This window comes from Sinocyclocheilus rhinocerous, unplaced genomic scaffold, assembly GCF_001515625.1.
Source record: "Sinocyclocheilus rhinocerous isolate Xijiao unplaced genomic scaffold, SAMN03320098_v1.1 scaffold1163, whole genome shotgun sequence".
Classification (NCBI taxonomy): Eukaryota; Metazoa; Chordata; class Actinopteri; order Cypriniformes; family Cyprinidae; genus Sinocyclocheilus; species Sinocyclocheilus rhinocerous.
Window position 1 is genome coordinate 778,734 of NW_015642328.1, and position 23,090 is coordinate 801,823.

Below are 23,090 nucleotides of genomic sequence, written 5' to 3' on the forward strand. Positions count from 1 at the left end.
CTATTGAAAATGTCAAACCTCAAATTAGGCTAATTTTAATTAATAAAAATGACAAACACGAAAAATCTTGTGTGTAGGGGTAAAACTACAACGATATATTGCTGTAGGCATTTTCTGTACCATACTATTCTGTATGTGACAATACATGTAAGCCGCAATTGAACTTATATCGCGCTTATTTATTTGGCTCTCAAGGAAAACGTGAAAGGAAATGAAAATTGAACTTAGCTGATGCAAACTGTAACAGACAATGAATGAAAGAGGCGATGGATTACTATCAACCGCCGTCTGACAGCTGTCAGGGAGGGTTGGTTTTCACAGCTCTTCGATCTACGAAGTTACGAACGCTACTATGGAGAATGCCTGGCTCATGAATATTCATCAGGATTCGTGATTGGCCGTTCGCCGAGGAGCGTAAACGCTACCTTATTATTATTCATGAGTTCAGCCTTCTTCATAGTAGGATTTGTAAATTTGCCTCCCGTCCAGTAGATCGCAGTAAAACTCGCTCATATCTACAATTGCCGAATAAACAAGACAGAAGAAAATTCTGGTCACAAATACTTCCGGCGTTAGATTAAAGTGTCAGATATATTCTGTTTTCATTCAAAAGATGTATCACTTGATGTCTGTCAACAGAGGTATGACGCTGCATATTTTTTTTTAAATGCAATAATTATACAGTGATGTGAATGTTTAATTTCAGTCTCAGTTACACATGTCAGAGTTAAATAACTGTACCATGTACCTCTTTTCCATGAGATTTTGTGATAAGTGTTCAATGGTTGTTGTTTTAGCTCTAAAAATGTGAATCATTTGTAACAACAATTTATTGATTTTTTTATGGATAATGTGTTGATTATTTTAATAGGTTCCATTTAATAACTATTTAAATGCTATGTTGAATGTTGAAATAGATTCTAGCCATTTAAAAAAAAGCAATAACAAACAATTAAGATTGACCTTTTATCTTACTGCATTTGTACTTAGTGTAAAAAGCAGCATAGCCTGAAAGTTAATGCTTAGTATAAAGTTGTGCAACTAAATGTACGTGTCTTTATATGACCTACTGTCTTTTTACAGACTGTGAGTTTTATTTATACGTTTATTTATTTTTTATTTATATAAACAAATACTAGTAATATATAAAAAGCTCTCTAAAAATGTATCTATTTGTTTAAGTGAGCTATTTATTATTATTATTATTATTTTTTACAGCTATTCTAGTAGAAGCTTGAAGATGAAGAATGAACCTTGAGGGTTTCAATTAACATTTTGTTCCACCATTGACTGAACATCTTCGGGGGAATGGACTTTAACCAACCTCCAGAGTAATGGCACGGTTTAGGCGGAAATCATGTTGTGCACTTATTGCTTTAGCCTTGGCTGTGTTTATTATAACAGTCATCCTAAAGTCTCTGAGCCCTGAGGATAATCATTTTGGCAGTCAGTTTGCATTAAGACTTATTCCACCCTCAAGACAAATGGAACAAGATAACAACGTTGTTGTATCCGCTAAACCTGCGCAGATGATACCAGCAGAGAAAGCTGATAGAATGGAGAACAAAATGCAAGATTTTCCTGAGCCAAATTACAATGTGCACGCCTTCTACTATGTGTGGTATGGGAACCCGCAGTTTAATGGAAAATATTTTCACTGGGATCATTCACTCTTACCACACTGGGACCCCAAAGTGGCCTCAGGTTATCCATCAGGACGACACCAGCCTCCTGAAGACATTGGGGCCAATTTCTACCCTGCACTAGGTCCATACAGCTCCAGAGATCCATTGGTTTTAGAGGAACACATGCGACAGCTGAGAACAGCTGCGGTTGGTAAGAAGCCTCTTTGAAACATATACATTATTTTTATTTACAATAGTTTCTCTATCTACTGAATATTTTTTGCCTGTTTCAGGTGTTCTAGCTGTTTCGTGGTATCCACATAGTATGAATGACGACAATGGTGAAGAAATTGATAATTTGCTGCCTTTGGTTCTGGATGCAGCTGACAAATATCAGTTGAAGGTGGTATAGATATAGATGGAGGTTTGAAATTCATAGTCTTTGCCTTTGTGTCTCATGCATTTTTTTTATTGTCTCTGACAGGTTGTTTTTCATATTGAACCATACAAAGGACGAGATGATGCAAATATGCGTGAAAATATAAAATATATTGTGGAGAGGTATGTTTGATGCATTTCATTAATCTCTAGCCATTCATACTTACAAACCGCTCCATCTGAAAGCAGGTGATGGAGATTTACTATTTACTAAATGTAGGTTAATATTAAAGGAATATTTCATACAAAAATGAAAATTTGCTGACAATGTATTTAACCTCAGACCATCCAAAATGTGGATGCATTTGTTTCTTCATAAGAACAGGTTTAGCATTACATCAAATGCTCACCAGTGGATGGGTGCCGTCAGAATGAGAGTTTAAACAGCTAATAAAAACATCACAATAATCCACAAGTAATCCACACGACTCCAGTACATCAATTAACGTCCTGTGATGCGGAAAGATTCATGTTTGTAATAAACAAACATTATTATTTATAAGAAATGACATTTTTAACATCAACTATTCACTGGAGAAACAATATTATGGATAGAGGACTCGTATTTTAGCCAGAAGCAATGAGTTGATGTTAAAAACGTAATTTCTTACAAATAATAATGTTTGTTTATTACAAACATGAATCCGCATCACAGGACGTTAATTGATGGACTGGAGTCATGTAGATTACTTGTGGATTATTGTGATGTTTTTATCAGCTGTTTGAACTCTCATTCTGACGGCACCCATTCACTCTAATTGTTCTCTAGTTCAATGGAATAATAAATAAATAAAATCAATCCACAGATATGTGTTTAATAGCACTTATTGTACATTGTATTTTACAGATATGGAAACCATCCTGCTTTTTATAGATACAAAACAAGCAATGGCAAATTTCTTCCACTGTATTATGTATATGACTCCTACTTGCAAACTCCAGATGTTTGGGCACAACTTCTAAAGCCAAATGGTATATCGACAATTAGGAACACACCGTATGATGGCATCTTCATTGCTCTTCTTGTGGAAGAAAGGCATAAGAAGGACATACAGACTGCTGGATTTGATGGACTCTACACGTATTTTGCGACCAACGGCTTTACTTATGGCTCCTCACATCACAACTGGAGATCCATTAAAACCTTCTGTGACTACAATGACTTGGTATTTGTTCCAAGTGTAGGGCCAGGTTATATCGACACTAGCATTAGACCCTGGAACTCCCAGAATACAAGGAACCGCATTAATGGCAAGTATTACGAGACCTCTTTTAATGCGGCTGTGGAGGCAAGGCCACAGATCATCTCTATAACTTCATTCAATGAATGGCATGAAGGAACCCAAATCGAAGAGGCCATCCCAAAGACATGGGGTAAAACTGTGTATCTTGACTACCTTCCTCATAAACCTACAGTTTATTTAGAGATGACGCAAAAATGGGCTAGAAAATTCAGTGAGGAGCAGAAGAAATGGCTGGAGTAAAGAAAAGTTAATTACTTTATTGTTAATCCTGAAAAAGCAATACTGCCCTAAGTAGTGCTTACAAGGGCCATGAATTGTTTTATTTCTGTTTGAGTTGTGTGCAGTTTGTTTTACTTACATGCCTTTTACCACTGTATATGACAACTTCACTGATTAAACTCTTCAAATATTAATGCTAAACTGCAATCAGAAATATTCTGCCTTGAAGCTGTAAATAAAACAACTTTACTTTATACTAGGTGTTTTAACTACACTGAAAAAAAATATGTAGAAACAATCTTACTCAGAAATTGCTAGTAAATTTCACAAATAATTACAAATATTGTTTAGCTTAAAATTTAGATTGATTTAAAAAAATATATATATTTTTTGCAAATATGCATCTTAAACTACAGTTTGATAAAAAATTATTTCAAGATTCACATATGATATTCATAAACTGTCTTTCTCAGAACAACACAATAACATTCTTTAAATGTTCCACATCTTCCACATGCTTTAAATTTTAATTAAGTGCATAACATTAAAGACACCTAATATAAAGTTTGACCAACATAATTGCCTATGGTTGCTCTGGCATCACAATTGATTAATTAATTGATTAATTATTTATTATATTAATAGAAGTTATTAAATTAACAATAAATTATTTAAATGAAAAACATTGTGTTCTGCATTTTAATTCAACATATATGCATATATTTTATCAATATATTTAACATTTTTCCATGGAATGCAATGGATTCGAGCAGCAACAAGGAATATAAAATTTGGCCAGTTTATTTTGTTGCTTTTGAATTGCGGACATTTCTATCATGACAACTTTCTGAAGTTTTTAGCATGGTAATGGATATGACAATGTTAATGTATTTGGTCTTGGTGGAAAAGATCTGCTACACTGCTGCTGCTGCTGCTGAATTGCTGCTGCTGTTGGTTTCTGCTGTAGTTGTAGATTATTGCTGCTACAAGCAAGTTCAGGAACTTGCTGCTGCCAATGCATATGGTATTACAGTGTTGTGAGTATTTAAGACATACTGCTGCTGCACAAATAGCATATAAAATAACCCGTAGCAGATCTATACAGGTGGAGCTGGGGAAGGTGGAGGTTTTCAGAGGAACTCTGAAAACGTGCTGGGAAATGCTCAAGTGAATGCTAACCAGCCATTTAAATGTAAAGCAGCAAGCTCATTGGCTGCGTATGCAGCAAGAACCAATCAGCTTGTGTCAAGTCGTTTAACGCTGTGAATATCATCAGTTATGTTAAGACCCATCAGTCTGCGCCATCTAAAGTTTCATGAAGGAACTAGGCATTTTCTTTACTTGCATGCCTTTTTTACTCATGTATATGAAAATATACAAGTATAAATAAATATATAAATGAAAATATATAAGTCTACAAATTGCATTCAGAGATATTCTGACCGGACGCTTTAAATAAACAAATTGCCTGTGGTAATCATTTTCTCAAATAATTGATCATGTAATTGCTTATTTACTAATCTTTGAATGTGTGAATTATTGTATTAAACAGATTTTTTTTAAGGAAATTCATATTTATTATTTGAACCACGTTTTTTTTCATACATCTCATGCATTTATTTATAAATAATACACATCTAACTGTCATAAGGCTGTAAACCACTGAATTCAAACAGCAATGATGAACAAAGGAATAATCCATGAGTAAAAACATAATCCAGTCTAACGCCACTCTTATGTTTCATTTCCCATTCTATGCATTTCTTTGCATTCTTGCATTTGCATGTATTAACTACACACACACGCACGAACACACACACTCTAAATCTATAATTGCATCCATGCATATGAGCAGCACGGACACTGGAAAGGTATCCGAGCGCATGTGGGGAGGGGGACATTATTCTACATCACATCACACGGCGTTACATGGCGTCCTTTCCAGCGACGCACTTGTTCGCGTTCTCCCTTTCTGACCCATAGGATCTTGCATGTTTTGACTTGCAAGCGCTGATTTGAGTCTGTCATCATTGCGGACACATTGCAAAACGCAGTGATGCACTGACGCGAAGGCTATGGGTTCAGGTGCATCCTCTCCGAATATTGCCATCATCGGAGATTTTTCAGCACCATTCCGATATGCGAGGTGTGTGGGACGTAAATAAAAGAAGCGCATGATGTGGCTTTCCCTCAAGGATGTTTGCTGATGGACAGGTGAGACAAACGATTGACTGATATAAAGGTTGCCTGTATGCTTTGCATATATTGTACGACACGAGTTCAGGCTTTAAATATCATTTTTTCATTCATCTCTTGGGTGATTTTTGAGTTATAATAATTAAACATGGCACGAGCTCAGGGACGATCATTCTCGTGGGATGCTTCATGCGTCCTTTTTGCATGGATACGATGCGGTTTTGCTTAAAATAGACAAAGCAGTCCAGATGCTAGAGAGAGGGAGCGTGTCATATTTAAGGAATAGCCATATTTCGTGTAGTAATATGTCAGATGCGTGTGACAAGTCTGTTTTAAGATGACCTTCAGCATCACTGGCGAAAGCACAGCACCTTGCACGGTATCACGGTATCGTTTATGTTTTTCTGAACGATTTTAGATGTGTGTTCATTAAATATATTACCAGCATGTCACTGATGGGACAGACACGAATTCGTAAAGCCTGCTAAATAAACTAGACAAATGCTTCATATTTAATGCTTCTTCTTTTCATCTTCCTTCATCCACATCTTCTATTTATTAGACGCGAACACCGAAGCCAACTACCAGCATGCAACTCTGTGTCCCAAATACATCACAATACATTTAAAACAAAAAGCCTCTCTTTTCAAAGACTCCCAGAGAGACACAAGCATGCAACATTCATCAACCTTTGTTTACTTTAATAAAATCATGCATCACATGTGTATTGCTGGCCAAAAATATACAGTTGGCAGTTAGGAAACAGTATATGAAATGCCAAACACTTTGCTAATTACGAGACCCTCCCCTCAGGACCTTTAAACAGCCCAAAGTTTGTAAACCTTGAAAAATATATCATGCATTAGCAACTATTATATTCAGTTATGTACTGGATGTGAGCTGGATGTGAGGTGTATAATCTATTTCCCAGAAGCCTCATCTGTGTCCCGCTCTTTTACAGAGCTTTGCTTTCATATAAGATGATTGAGTCTCAAATGCACTGATAAACCTTTTAAACAGCTCTTTCATGTGGATTAATAGCAAATGGACACTGCAGAGATGAAACGAAGCTCATTTCTCAACCAGCAGTGTTGTAGTGTAACGTGTGCGTATCCCAAATCATTTCATTATATACAGAAAACGTCATTTTTATTGTCACGTTGCTTGCTTCCTGCTTTTTACTCTGCATACCTGCACATGTAAAAGTGGTAACACTTCACAATAAGGTCGCATTAGTTGATAATACATTAACTAACCACGAGCAATGCATTTGTTGTAGTATCTATTAATCCTTGTTAACATTACAACTATTCATTGTTAGTTCATTAAAGCTCAAGTCCATGACAATATTAACAGATACAACTTTTGATGTTATTAAGCAGAAGTATTTTTCATTGTTAGTTTGTTATCTAACAAATGGAACCTTACTGTGAAGTGTTACTGTCAAAGTTAATGAATGTGAAAGATATATGACTCACTGGTTTGTTAATTGATTTCTTCAATTGTTAATTTGCTTATATGTGTCATAGTTCATTAAAGCTCAAGTCCATGACAATATTAACAGATACAACTTTTGATGTTATTAAGCAGAAGTATTTTTCATTGTTAGTTTGTTATCTAACAAGTGGAACCTTATTGTGAAGTGTTACTGTCAAAGTTAATGAATGTAAAAGATATGTGACTCACTGGTTTGTTAATTGATTTCTTCAATTGTTAATTTGCTTATATGTGTCAGATAAGCACATCCAGTTAAACAGAAAAGGATGTTATTAAGTGGAAGCTGTGAAGAGTTTTTTATTGGCAGATGTCCCAGTGAAATTGTACAGTTAATTGAGCTCTTTATTCAGTCCATTGAAGTTTATTGAATAAGTTAATTGAATGTTTATTCGGTATATTTTGATACTAATGGTTTTTAATAGCCTCTTGAAGTCATTGGTCTGCTTTTGAAGAATTTGCATGCATGAACAGTTTGGAATGCAGTTTTAAGAAAGACCCTTATAAGTATAGGAATATCGGATAATGGAAATAATGACATAATTTTCAATGAACAAAGAAAAATAGATTAAAGAAAAAGAAAAAAAGATTATGGATTCTGTTCTGAGAATGTATGCAGAGGACAAAATCTAGTGCTTCTAGATCCTAAAACTGTTCGCTCATTTTAACATCTTGCCATGGTGGAAATTTGGTGTAAATAGGCCTTTTGGTTCTATTATCTGTTGACATCCTGAAGATGGCACTGTTCCCATGTGCAAAACTGATTGTCTGAATGTTCTTGGTAATGATCCAGAATTATTTTTGAGGATACAATCCTACAACAGGCCCAGGACTACCAGAAACACGGAGGGAAGCTTATCTCCCCTTATATTCTGAACAGTGATACAATAATATGAAGTTTCAGTTACAAAATATTAAACGTCCTCATTTGGTTCTCCGGTCTAAAATGTTTGTTTCCACCCTACACAAAGTGTTATTTGATATTCGGTTTTATAGTCAGCCTGCAGCTTTAATGCTTAAAATGCTTGACATACCAGCTGATATTGATTGTACAGTGATGTAATCTATTTTCTGTCTTTTTTTTAAGACTGACATTCTTCTGCTAATAAAAAGAAGAAACTGGAACATACAATCATTTTACCTTCTGGATATCAGCAAATCTGTCAGGTGAATTTTTAAGATGATTTACTTTGCATTTATGTTGGATTTCTCTGTGCTTGTGATTAGTTGATTAGTCACACACACACACACACACACACACACACACATTCTACTGTCTTAATAAATCACGACTTCAATGTGTAAACCAGCCAGCATTTTAATATCTGAAGTGTCCTTGTACAGTCAAACATCCTAGACATGTAAATGCTTCTCTATTATAAAGTCTAGGATTTTATGTTCATCTTCATTACAGCAGCATACATATAATCAGCTGATGGATGAGACACCTCAACATATGTATAGCAAAATGTCAAAGTGCTCATTCTGAAAACTGAATAGAGATTCATGCTTTTTTAGGGCTGCGCAAACAAATTAATTCGCCTTGTACAGTCATTAACTCTCATTATGTAACTGTAATTTGTTAGATTTGTTATTAGCACAGTAATTTACGGTACGTTTTGTTTTCATTTTGTAAAGAGCATGTGTTGAAAGCAGTTAAGATTACCAGCTTCAATGTCTGTCAAATTAATAGCAATACACACAACAGTTAATTCCTATGCTAACTGATTTGCTAGTAAAATGCCATTTTATAATATATAATATAATATAATATAATATAATGAAAATATAAAGACATGCTTACATTTTTCAGTTTTTCATAATGCTGGCTATTGCATATTTCCAAGCATTTATACTGTTGTTCTGAGCAAAATGATGCATGGTATAAGACCTTGAATTTTAATGCAATATATTAATATTAATATTTCCTGCATAGTTATGTACATACAGAAGTAGGCTATATTTTGTGTTGTCATTCACCTGTGTTGGCAGTGTACTGGAGACACTCTCATCATGCACAGTAACAATTAATTTACAGAAATATACCCTGTCCGACAGAAACACAGCACAGCAGGTCATTTTAGGTCAAAGAACTGTCAGTGGTGGACCCAGTGTATCATTATTTAGCTTTAGATGGCACAATGCAGTTCATCAAAACTTAAAGACGTCTTAAAGAAATGACTTTAAATTGATCATGTAATTTTTGCCAACTCGCAACTTTCAAAACTGGTTTATGGAGATTTTGTCTACTGAAAGTCTTTTTGTCGGTATGTTGTTAAACAACAGTAGGCCTACAATCCATTGAACACACTGTAATTCTGTCTTTCACAGCCTCATTTTCATTCCTGTAAAAAATTAAATATAGCTCTACCCAGGGGGCGATTTGTGTAAAAAAGCAGGGGGGGGATTTTGAAAACTTTTTTCTCTCTCCATAGGCGGAGGTTGACCCAACTCCAGAGCAAGGCTTTAAAGTAACCTAATGTTAGTGTAATCTGTTAACAAATCACATCATAAACCCGTCTTTTTAGGCAAGTACAAGATAATGTGTGTCATGTCATGAAATGTTTTTAATACGACGGAAACTGTAGACTATTTATCGTGATCACAATTTAATAAAAACATTAGGCCGATTAATTGTTTAATTTCCATGGTTATTCAAGCAACTAATAAATTATATAGAGAAAGCGAGCAAAGAACATTTACAGTATCAACAGAGCTTTTTGAAACTCCGAATCAGTTGCCAGGTTTTCACAAGAAAACCCGCCCAATCGCTACTCAAAACTAGCCTAAAACTAGCCCAATCACGTTTCGAGGGGGTCCCCAGTTAAAAATCGCGTTCCGGGGGGTAAAATACACGTTTTTTGGCGGGGTTCCCCTGCTAAAATTAGCATTCCAGGGGATAAATATCATGTTATTGGAGTCGCTTCAACCCGTGGACATGAAAAACAACCCGTGGCAACAGTGTTAAAGTAGCCCAATTCCACGGGATACCGTCGCAAAATGATTCACTGTTTTGAAGCGCTCCAATCGGATCGCGTATCGCAAATCATTTGATTCAGATCTGGACTTCGGTGCTGTTTTTTATCCCCACCAGAGATAAAAATAATTCAGCAGGGGCAGGGATGCGTAGACCCCCCGGCAAATCGCACCCTGGCTCTACCTAATATGTAGCTGTTTCATATAATGAACCATAACCTTTTTTTTTTTTTGCCTTCATCTTTATCTATTTTATCTTTTTATTAGGATGCTTTGTGACTTTGTTTTTAATGTACATCAAACCGTCTACAAGCTGGTTGTCAGGCCCGGTCGAGTCAGAAACATCCACAGCCCGAGTGAAGAGCCTCCTTTCCTCCCGAAGTGAGCAGAACCAGACCACCATCCTGGTCTGGCTTTGGCCTTTCGGCGAAACCTACGACCTGAACGTCTGCAGCTCTTTGTTCAGCATCGATGGCTGCTTCATCACCGCCGACCGAAACCTTTACAACAAATCCGACGCCGTGGTCATACATCACAGGGACATCACCAGCGACCTGTCCAACATGCCACCGGCGTATCGGCCCACGTTGCAGAGATGGATTTGGATGAACTTCGAATCACCTTCGCATTCATCTCAGTTACCTGGAATTGAAAACTTGTTTAATTTAACTCTAAACTATCGGCAGGATGCTGATATAGAAGTGCCTTATGGATCGATTGTCGCAGCCCAAGGAGAGGAGGACTTCGTGCCGCCAAGCAAGAACAAGCTGATTTGTTGGATCGTCAGCAATTGGAACCCAGATCACGTCAGAGTGAAATACTACAATGAACTCTACAAGCACATCGAGGTTCATGCATATGGACAAGCATTTGGTGAGTACATTTCCGACCAGGACTATTTCCCTACAATCGCAAGCTGTAAATTCTATTTGGCATTCGAGAACTCGATTCACAAAGACTATATCACTGAGAAATTGTACAACCCGCTTTCCGTTGGCACCGTACCTGTTGTGCTCGGACCACCAAGGGAGAACTATCAGAACTTCGTGCAGGGAAATGCTTTCATCCACGTTGATGACTTCCCGTCTCCGAAGGAGCTGGCTGATTATCTCCTGTTCCTTGACAAAAACGAGGAGCTTTACCTGAAGTACTTTGACTGGCGTAAACACTTTAAGGTGAAAAAGGCGTACTTCTGGGCCGAGCACACGTGTCTGGCTTGCGATTACGTCAGAAGGCACAATGAGTACAAAGCAATTAACAATCTTGACAAATGGTATTGGGGTTAATTCACAACTGAACCACTGGACCAGATTAATGAAAGTGGCTTGACAATAAGAGCTTCATATAACTTAATTCCAATGAGGGTCTGTTGTGAGCACTTGCAGACTTTTATTTTTGTAAAATGTCCCAAAGTAGATGTACATTTCTTTCGTGTTCGGTTTCACGCGTTTATTAATCTGGACGCAAATTATGCAGTTTAGAGTTTAGTATGTATTTATTTGGAAAGCTGATTTTGACCAAAATGCACACATTCGTTTAAAGGGATAGTTCACCCAAAAATGAAAGTTCTGAAAAATGAAAGAGTTGTTGTTCCAACTCTGTTTGACTTTCTTTCTTCTGTGGAACACAAAAGAAGATATTTTGTAAATATTTTGGATGCAAATCATGCATTTTAGAGTTAACATGGAGGGACATAAAAGAAGATATTTTGAAGAGGGAATCCTGTTTATGCCTCGGAATAAAAATCTAAAAAAGTTCATTGCAACTCAAAGTTCAGATAAGTCATAACTGTAAGATATAAACTTGTAATTGCAAGGGAAAAAGTCATATTTGTGAGATTTTTATTTTTTTTTCATTCTATGGCAGAAAAAAACAAAACAATTGAGACAAAGTCAGTTTCAAGTCGTACTGAGAAACAAAGTCAGAATTGTGAGGGTTTTTTAATTCAGTGGAAACAGGCTTCTATAGTTTTTACCAATACAATGAAAGTCAAAAGGGTCCAAAATAACACAAAAGTAATTTTTCCAAATCTTCATTTCTGTTCTGCAGTGCAGAAGAAAGTAAGTCATACAGACTTGAAATGATACGAGGTTGACTAAACGAGAAAATTTTAATTTTTGTGTGAAATATCGCTTTAAAGTTCAGTTTTGCTGTTTTCATACACCTAACTACACATTATACAGGAAATCTGTTTATTTGATGAGAACCGAGCACTTTCTGATTTTTATGCTTTATTTATATAATTGGTTATTGTGTAAATGTTAGTGCTAGAGTCATCTATGCAGTGTTTACAGAACTTATGTTGTGCAAAATGTCCATGTACTGTAAATGTAATGTGTATGTATTTTGAGACAACCTGCCTTTCATTTCTATGGTTTTGGATGTTGTTTTGCACATTCATATTTTACCATGCCATAATGGACACCTTAGTGACCAACATGCATTTGCTACTGAAAAACAAACATGCCAGAAATGCGTCATTGCTGATAATGTTTTGCTGTACTGAATAACTGCTGATAATATCACTGTTAAGTAGCTTACATGGCTTGGATATGTGATACTGTGAAGTATCAATGTGCACTGTGAAGTTCTGTCATTGAAATATTTAAATGTCACTTTTGTTTAACAGTGAAGTGTTGAATCGAGAGCAGGAGGCTAATATACATACACTCATGTGGGTGGTGCCATATTCACAGGAATGCAGAAGACTTTTTCCCCAAATGTTTAGACGCGCATTTAGTACGAGACAAATGAAATCATAATGTGAGAAGCATAATGACTCGCTTTTCCAGATGCAAGCTTAGAAGATTTGTTTGCTGCCAAAGTTTTCTTTCTGAAATATGATGCTTCTGATCTAATATCTCTGGGATTCACATCATCCCATTTCTCAGATCGGCTTTCATTTCATGGTGAAGGACTGTTTTAGATGTGCTTACATACATGTAGTCAGTCTAATATTAGATGAGGGTGAAGAACTCTATTATTGATCAATGAGAACATTTTCAGCTGTGGATCACAGACTGAGCTGCTGATACTGTCACTGCGCAAAAAAAAAAAAAAACCTTCTTGAAAGCTATTTTTTTTTGTTTCCAGTAGTAAAAAATCTAAAAATCTTCCGAACAACATATTTTTACCTGAGAAGAAATAGTGTATGGAAATATTTTTCTTTTCTTTATTTTTTTAAATTATAGTTTTAAGCATAAATCATGCATCATTTTGAGAAGTTAATGTTTTGTTCACCCAATAATTAAATTTCTGCCTTAATTTATTCATCCTCATGACTTTCGAATTTTACATTTTGGGGTGAACTGTACCTTTAAATTAAGAAAAAAACCAATGTGCCAAAATATATTTTTCCTCATTTTAAGCATAAACTTAACTGAATTTTGCTAGCTTTATCCTTAAAACAAAATAAATAATAATAATAAAAAGAATTAATTAATTGAAAAAGAATTAAATAAATAAGCGAGCACGTAAACAAGCCAATGGGTAACAAAAAAGTGCATTTATTTATATTGATGTATTTTACATGAATTTAAGGTATACATTTTATCCTGGGATTTGAACCCCTGGCTTTGTCATTGCAATCAGCATGCACTACTGTTTCAGCTAATGGAATGCATTTGGTAGATTAAAAAACGATTATATTTTCAGTGAAACAGGTCTTATTATCATAAACAATTATGTACCTCAAGCAGTGCTGGGTAGTAACTGATTACATGTAATCTGGATTACTCAATCAGATTCCAAAAATTAAGTACTTGTAATTAGATTATATTATGTTTTAAAATGCTCATAATCAGATTACGGTTACTTTTTATGGATTACATGATTACACATTATTCACTGTAATGTAATGTTTAATGCATTTCATGATGTTGATAACAAAGAATGGAATATATTTTCTTTCTCTTTGTTTTTTGTTGTGACTTTATATCAGTATGGTACACAATAATCCCATTAAAGTCTATGTGATAAATTAGATCAAAAGCAATCTAAAAGTCATTCAAAAAGTAGTCAGACTAATTTACATAATATATGTAATCTGGATTATGTTACAAACTACAATATTTCTCATGTAATTTGTAATCAGTAATGGACTACAATTTGTAAGTAATCTACCCAGCTCTGACCTCAAGAAAAAATGTGACCCTGGACCACAAAACCAGTCTTAAGTCGCTGGGGTATATTTGTAGCAATAGCCAAAATTTTTTTTAAGGATGTTTACATATTTTTACTGGAAACCAAGACAAAAGCAATTAAGACATTGATTTTTGCTCTGCTAATATGAAAAAGCACACTTGAATTGATATTTGTGGTAAACATTTTGTTTATAAGAATTATCCATCATTTCCAGGCCCAGGCACTCACAAGTCATGAATCACATATATTCTTGTTGTTTTTATGTCTGAAGCACACATGATTGTGAGTTATTGTTGTTGTTGTGTTGCAGTGTCTGTCAAATTGAGCATACTTTATGAACAGTAACACCGTCATCAGCGGTTAAATAATTCATGCCTGGGTTTTTAACTTTTGTATTCATGAGGGACCATCAGTTTTGAAAAAAAGTGTGCTATTTTAACCATGTCCATCTGTATATTACTCAAATGTGCACAAAGAGACAGACTTTTTTATATGAACTCTGATGAAAATCGAGATGACGTGTAGTAACACAAGCTCCACTACACGTCTCAGATCAGTGTTTGTCGAAGATAATTGGTTTGCCGTGAATGTTCTTTATGCATTGTAAATAGCTGTATTGTTGGACGATCTCAAACCTGTAGCGAATGCCGCGAGGATGAAGTGCTGAAATGAGACGGACAAAATAAGCCCTTTCTGAGCCTTTGCACAGAGGAAGAGAAGTCTCCTGCTGAAGACAAAGATGGCAGTGTTACGGAGAGGCCATTTTCGGTCCCTAAAGCGGTTTCCACAATGAACATCCGTATCTTTTTGGGATTAGGAACTAGTCTTCTGAACACTGTTGGACTGGAAAACTTTAAAACCTAAAAGCTCTCTCATTCTCAAGTGTGATTTATTGAACTGATGACAGTACAAAGATGTATTGTGACAAAAAAATGTGAACTGTGAAAAAAAGAATGAACTGTTTATGGTTTCATCTTGCTGTACAAAGTGAATCAGAGATTGCTTATTTACTTACTGACCATAATTACTGACTTGTATTGATTTGTGGTCTCTCTCTCTCTCTCTCTTCACCTCTGTATCTTTATCTTCAGTGCACAAATGTTGGCTGTGAGCTCTTGGTACACTTTAAAACAGCCTTTGCATTATGAGTGTGTTAGCGGTGTCTGACTCAGAGCCCCTGCTGACTCACACATGTAGGCTGGTCGCACTGACGCCGGCATGGAGTATGATATCTCCTCTATGCATTATGGACTCGAATGCGAAATGACCCACATTCCTATTGTGCTGAGGAACTCGAGGGTGTACTGTATAGAACTGTTCATTGCAACGTTAATTGCCAAAACATTGTTATTTGCCAAATAATTTACTGTAGATGTCTGTTGAAGCTGAAAATAAAAATACGTTCACAGAACATTTTGCTTCACATCTTGACTTCAAGTGTAGAAAAAAAATGTTTACTCACCCATACATTGTTCAATTAATTGTAAAATTTTTCCAAAACTATATATTTGCCATTACATGAACCCATGTTTCATTGTGATTAAGACATACATACATAAGTACATACAGTATAATATGTACTATGTAAAGTTGTTTATATGTAAAGTTATTCTCTGGCTCTGAAATCAGTGCAACTCAAAATTAAAAATGTAACTATAAAAGAAAAAAGTGAGATAAACACATTTGCTAAAGCAACCATGTCATTTTAGCTTTAGTCTATGAGCTGTTTGGCGTGTTTCACTGAACTCGTACCAGGTGGGCTACCGAGCAAGTTTACTGTCTTGGAAAAGCCATACATATGTGGCTGGTTATGTGATGCAAACAATAAGGGCCAGATTTACTAACAGCTTGCACCAGCGCAAACCGTCTTTTGGTGTTAAAATATACGGTCAGAATTTACTAACGATGCGCAGTGAAGAATTAGCGTTGGACAGTTATTTTTGCACCTGACCTAATTATATATTTATTTGTAGGAGTTTTCCTTTCAGACGCAAAATTTATGGGAGGAGAGTATTAAAACGAATCACGCAACACGATTTACTAACGTTTGCACTCATCAAATTACTGGTATTTGCACCATTATTTTAACGGCCAAAAAAACATGTCTTAAACTATTTTGCGCCTGCGTCGTAAGTAGATCACCGACACCTGATGAGCATTGGCTCTGCTTATTTGTGACTATGCTAATTTGTGCTGCGCTTGGTATATTGAGTTGGTCGATATGTAAATGAGATGTTGCGTCTGTGTTCTTTAATTTGTGCGCTGTCACTAAATCACCTGCAGAAATTTCCACGCCCATCGGCGCTGTTTTGGAATTGTGCTCTCGCGCTAGTTTAGTAAATCTGGCCCTAAATGTCTTAGTTTACAAATCATGCAAGTGTTTTGTATAAGTGCTTTGTATCAGGGTGTAAATACTACTTTTGTGCGCCACTGAAATAAATGAACAGCAAATAGGTTTGAAAAAACAATTAAGATTAGTCAAAAATATTGGTCAACTGTTTCTTTAAAACACAACTGCAAGCCTACAAAATTGCACCACCCGCATTAGTCAAACTGCAACTTGCTTTTTCAGCAACACATCTCAGGCTGGTAAAAATAGCCCACCAAATCCACTGTACGCTGAATGATGACACCAAAGGGGCAGTTTGGTGTGCAGGCCATCAAATCCCTCGCTGTTGTTGTGACCTCTCTGTGTTGATACTCTGGCATTTGGAGTTATCCTTCTGAACCCAATAAGGTGATGCTGTCTTATCCTGTTCCTCAAAACAAAAGGACTGACAGTTGTTCAGGCTATATGCCAAATGAGGTGGTAAAGTTCATCTGGTTACTACATATTTAAGTATCATGTTGAAGAGGGAATGTGTATGTTTTTGTGTGTGTGTGTGTATTTGCGTGGGCATATACAGAGAACCAGAATATAATCAGTGTTTAAATCCATATAGGACAGAGCGTAAGAATTAAATTCTATTCTGGACTGGGATATTTAAAGATCTGATCAACAAACTCCACAAACAGGGAAAATAATGTAGATCATGCACCGAGCAGATTTTATACCATCTGATGTACTGCTGCCATAGTGCAATGAAAACTACACAGAAAATTAAATCTTAAAAATTAAAGCCATTCATGAGGAATTCATAAATAAAATAAATGTTTGCTTTAGCTATAGACAATTGCTTCAGGCTCCTCCAAAAACACTAAACTAAACTAAAATTAAATAAAATAAAAATTTTCAAGATTAACCTGTCGCACACCATTTGTGCTTCAGACAATACAGCTGGTGTCTGGAACACTTGTTTTATGATTGGTCAGTCAAGGATTTCAGCTGTCAGGTATTTTCAAATATTAACTGGTATCAACACAAACCAGATATTAACATATAAACAATATATATATATATATATATATATATATATATATTTATTTATAACGATAATATACAGGTAATAGATAATATAATAATTTCACATCAACATTTCATGTCCACGTAGTTATTTATTTGGTGAGTAGCCATATCATTTGGGGGGTTATGTTCATTAGCTATTCATTACCTCAAAATGAATGTTATTTTAGTACAATTTTGTGTTTTTATTAATATTTTGAATTTAAATATTTTGAATAGTTATCAAATTTGATTTCAGTTTTAGTTTTAGTTATTTTAGTACATATGTTAAACTAAACAAAAATGAGATTATTTAATCTTAAATAGTTTTATATTTTATTTTATTTCGGTTTAAGTTTATTTTATTTCAAGTAAAAGTTTATGGTTCTAGTTTTCATTAAATATAATAACCCCGCTCAAAAATAAACAAATGATACCTTAAATCATGCGGCTTATAAAACAGTCGAAAACCTGACTCAAACCTAGACCAGAATATTATAAAGACTTTGGGTGGGTTAAATCGGCTTTTATGGCAAATCCTGTCACCTTGTCCCGCCATTCCCGCCTGGGCATCGCTGAGATAGTGTCTCAGGATCCCTGAAGGGGTGTACGGTTCTGCAAGATCATAGGATTTGGATTTTGCCTCTTTGTCTCTTTGTCCACAAAGCCTATCTTATTTCCAACTGAGAGCTCTGCGGATCCTCGCCTGCTCGGGGCAGCTGTGAAAGGCAATCGTCAACTCTGAGAAACTGAATGGTGTGAGACCACTTATTACTGTGAAGGCCACCTGATCTCAACCCAATGACTCCACTTATGCTGTCAACACTTTGTTAAGCATCTTAGTCCTGAGTAGAATGTGTGAGAATGAAGTAGCCGAAGAGATGCCTTCCCATAATCAGTGTCAGATCAGCAGATTTTAGAGCAGATATGTCACAGCAGATGAAATAGACAGTTGGTAAGTATGATTGTAAGATGTGGTAATTGTTTCTGCCATTTGTAGAAGGAAAAAAGCACATGTGCCAGAGACACAACAGCAGGCATGAATATTTGGCCAATGCATTGGAAGTGCACTGTTCTGTTGTACACACAAGTGAGAGACTATTATAGTGAAAAAGCTTATATTTTGCTTTTTTTTTTCATTTAATACAAATTTTTCATTGTATTACCTATGCATATCAAAATCCTTCCTTCATCTTATATTTTTAATGTTTTATTTAATATCATCTTATATTTTTTTATTAACTTATATATTTTATTTTATTTTTAAACTGGCTTTTTAAATATCAGATTTTCAATGTGGTCTCAGACTTGTGGACCCAACTGTCAGTGTTGTTATTGTTAACTAAAAAAAAAACTAACTGTTATTAATCGAAATGAAGCTGAAATAAAATATAAGCTTAAAAAACTGAAACATAAGATAAATGTTAGATAAAAACCTGAAACAAAATATTAGATAAAACCTGAAATGAAAATGAAAAATGTTACCTTGGGAACTAAATGAAATAAGTCTAAGTTGAAGTACTAAAATAACTAAAATTGAACTAAAAATAAACTAAAGCTAAGCAGTTGGCAGTGTTATTGGAGTATTTATTAATATACTCAATGAGCTTTTATTTTTATATTTTTATTTTTCATGTTAATTTTATTTAAATTTTAGTAATTGTGTAATATATATATATACACAATTACTAAAGTGTAAATTAAAATTAACATGAAAAATAAAAATATAAAAATAAAAGCTCATGCAGTATATTAATAAATACTCAAATAACACCGCCAACTGTGTTATTGCATTACTGTGACAGTAACAAACTTACTCAAAGGGCAGTAGAATTCATTTCAAATATCTCTTCCATTAAATAGGATATGCCAATATTCAGGTAGCTAGGTACAAATGTTGACTACTTGCTTGTTATTGCATTAATAATTGCTCTACTATAAAGGAAGATGACCTGAAAGAAAATAACTGACTGTTGAAGTAGAATGAATGCAAATGCATACATTTCTGAACGCACTTTCGCATCCAGCATAGCTGAAAGTGTTTGAACTTGTGAAGAATATGTTTCTGACCGCACATCCCCATCATTTGCTGTCATTCCTCCACTTTATGAAAATGGCAAAAAGTCTAGAAATATTAGTGAATTGACACTTTAGACATATTCGCAAAAATGTTACTTTGTTGTAATCCGATTACTTCCTTTCAAAGATTCCATCTATTATATTTCAGTTATTATTCAGATATTTCCTCTAATTTCCCCTCCTAATCTCTCTAATCACACAAACACATATAAACATACACACTTTTGACTCTGGACTCACTTGTCTAGTTTCAATCAAACGTGCCGCATGCTCTGGGATGCCTAGCAACCGAAAGTCTGTGCATGTTTGTTTGTTCTGAGACGAGCTGCTAGCTACGCAGTTGGACATGAATCTAGTTGTCGCAACAGCCGTGCTCTGAGCTAAAACCCCTGGTGATGGATGTTCATCAATTCAAACATCTAGCAGGTCATGTTGACACCTGGTAAAGAGAACGAAAAGACAGACATGAATGCTTAGGACAGATAATGAGACTCGAAATACTGCTGTCGAGAGTTATGTAATTGTGGCACGCGGTTCTCCAAACTGTCACTTTTGGCAGCCAGGACACTTCACTTTATGAGACACTTTTGCAAAGAAGAATCATACGAACTGACTGTCATCACACTGAATAAATTGCCAAGCAATGAATGTGTTTTTTTCTGTTCATTCGTTTAAGACAGGTGATGTGAGCCACAAACTGCAGAAAATCTGAGGTAGCACTGATCACTACTTTAGACCAGTGTTTCCCAACCGGGGTGCCGTCTGTCGAGAGCAGGGGTGCCGTGTAAAAAAAATCCTTTTTTAATATTTGTAAATTGCTAAAATGTTCAAAAAAAGCATCTATTATACAATATCCATTTCTAATGTCGCCAATAATTATAGATGCACCGAAATTTCGGCTGCCGAAAATTAGTTCACCGCTCAGGTTTCACTTTCACGTGGTGTGACGCTCTGCGTATTATCCCGCTCTATGCGTGTGCGCTCCGCTCAGTCGCTCCACTCATATACCGTTCATGCTCATCGGAACAGCAAAGTCCACTCAAAAATCGAGCTGACAGGAAACATCGATGTAGTACAGCATTGTTTCTGTCTGCAATAGCCCTACTGTGCTGATCATATCGAAGTTAGAAATTCAAATATTGTGACAAAATTTATTTTGTAGGGTGCCACAAGTTTGTTAAAATTTCCAAAGGGTGCCGCGACTAAAAAAAGGTTGGGAAACACTGCTTTAGACTGACCTCCCTATGCACATGCATGATGGATTAAGTTCTTTAACCACTGATCTTCTGAGCTATTTTTGCACAGAGATAATTTCCCTTATCCTCTTGATAAATGATATGACTACAAACTCAGAGACTCATTTTTAATTAGCTGGATGCAGCTCAAGTGTCAAGTGTAAAATACTGCAAACAAAATTGTTCATTACAGTTTTGTACATATAATGTTTATATATGATGATTGCAAACTTGGCAAAAGTATTATAGTAAACAAAACAGATGAAAGATAGAAGAGCAAACTTGGCTTAAAGTTTAAAATAAGTTTGACTTTTGAAAGTTATACAGTAGGCCTTAAATTCTTACATTTCATTAAGAAAAAAAAAACCGTTTTACAGCCTCATATCATATATTTACAAATAAAGATTGCTGCAGTGATGAGGGGTTTCTTCATTGGTTTTTGGAATATCGTTAAAATAAGTTTCATTCTTACACATTTTTTTATCATAATCTTCACAAATGAAGCCTATATAAAATCGTTAACTACACCATGGTCGTATGACAATGACAGCTCTTTTAGTCTTTATTTAAAAAAAAAATAGAAAAAAAGTTTACGTTATAATAGTGACAACCTCTGTAGTCCCATTTAGATACCATTTAGATACTTGTTAGCAACCACATTTTTCAAGACAAGTAAAAGCTTAAAAAAAAAATCTAAAGTATTGCTGATGTGTTTTATGATGTAGAATAAAATGTGAAAATTTTGTGAGATTGTGTTAACCACAGACCCGTTTTCAGGCATTTAATCAAAAACCTATTAAAAAAACCCATCGACTTTGATGGAACCAGAAGTGCTAAAATGCTAACTCGTTTCCTGGTTTTGGCCTATGCATCCTCCCTGCAGCACTAATATATCCAGCTAACAAAAGTTCTAGGAATGTTTTGCTAACGTTTCCATTTAGTTATGTAAACGTTATTTCTGAATGTTCTCTGAATGATCAAAACATACAGTTTTTAAAAAGTTTTAAAAATGTTTCTTAGGAACATTCCTTTTTATATTTTGGAAACATTATGGGAACTTTACTTCTGAATGTTCTTTGAATGTTCTGAAACAAGTAGTAACATTTCAAAAATATTAGATTAACATCAAACTAAAACATTTCAGAAAAAAAGGTCATTTTGAAAACAGTTTTGAAAATGTTTTTTAATGTTTTCTGAATGTTAGAAACGTCCAGTTTTGATACATTCAAACATTTTTTAGTGATGGTTAAAGTTTAGTTGGTTGAAGTTAAGGGAACATTCCATTTTACAATTTTGCAAAAATTATGGAAACATTCTTTCTCTCACAGCAATGTTCTCTGAGAGTTCTGAGACATGTGGTAGCATTTAAAAAATGGTAGACAAACATCCAACTAAAACGTTTCTGAAAACACTCAGTGAACAATGTACTAAAAACATCTCTGTACTACCATTTGAAGAACATTATTAACGGGGTCATGAAGTGAGAAACCAAAATTCCCTTGATTTTTGATATATAAGAGGTCATTGTGCTATTAAAACATTCTGTAAGTTTCAGAACTCAAAACTTTCTTGTTAGTCTGAAAACAGCTTATATTGAAGCCAATCTGCCAAATGAGGAATGTGCCACTTTATGACGTAACAGTGTGGCTAAACTCCGCCTCTGCAGAAGATGATCAACGCCTGCTTCTACATCACTGCCTGTTTAGCCCCGCCCACCATTTCACGCAGGTAAATGACAAGAGCAGCAAATGCAGGTCTACACAGAAACCAAACGATAAACTTTATTTGTTGAACTTTATATTTAATGACGTGCCAGACCACATCAGTAAGAACTTGGTCCCTTGTTCACTTCATTTTACTGTGTATTCGTTTACAAACAAGGCACAATTCGACGCAGTATCTTCAGAAAGATTGAATCTAAAAGATGATGCTGTGCTGACTATATTGGATCTGATGTCACACCACACAAGTGTGAGTAACTGTTTTTATTACGTGATCACTATTGCTTTGTCTGTTATTACAGACCGTTTGATATGTATTTATGCATTTTTAACCTAAA

At 35.2% G+C, this 23,090-nt stretch overlaps 2 protein-coding genes across 2 annotated transcripts; both read left to right on the forward strand.

The window, feature by feature from the left end:
- The first annotated feature begins 569 nt into the window (after positions 1–569).
- On the forward strand, positions 570–3,760 carry LOC107755773 (glycoprotein endo-alpha-1,2-mannosidase-like). Its single transcript, XM_016572668.1, has 5 exons — positions 570–641; positions 1,219–1,836; positions 1,919–2,028; positions 2,110–2,186; positions 2,911–3,760. The coding sequence occupies exons 2-5, from the start codon at positions 1,335–1,337 to the stop codon at positions 3,545–3,547; spliced, it is 1,326 nt and encodes a 441-aa protein (XP_016428154.1). The 5' UTR covers positions 570–641; positions 1,219–1,334; the 3' UTR covers positions 3,548–3,760.
- Positions 3,761–10,452: 6,692 nt separating this feature from the next.
- Positions 10,453–11,724, forward strand: LOC107755789 (alpha-(1,3)-fucosyltransferase 9-like; the record flags this gene model as incomplete). The annotated part of the gene is made up of 1 exon (XM_016572706.1): positions 10,453–11,724. A coding segment is annotated over one exon (1,026 nt), but the record flags the coding sequence as incomplete, so codon positions are not given.
- Positions 11,725–23,090: the final 11,366 nt, after the last annotated feature.

Bases quoted from the DNA above. Each gene is read 5' to 3' on its own strand.
- LOC107755773 (XM_016572668.1), top strand. From the start codon at position 1,335: ATGGCACGGTTTAGGCGGAAATCATGTTGTGCACTTATTGCTTTAGCC. The intron at 1,837-1,918 runs GTAAGAAGCCTC...TGCCTGTTTCAG, and splicing joins GCTGAGAACAGCTGCGGTTG to GTGTTCTAGCTGTTTCGTGG. The intron at 2,029-2,109 runs GTGGTATAGATA...TGTCTCTGACAG, and splicing joins CTGACAAATATCAGTTGAAG to GTTGTTTTTCATATTGAACC.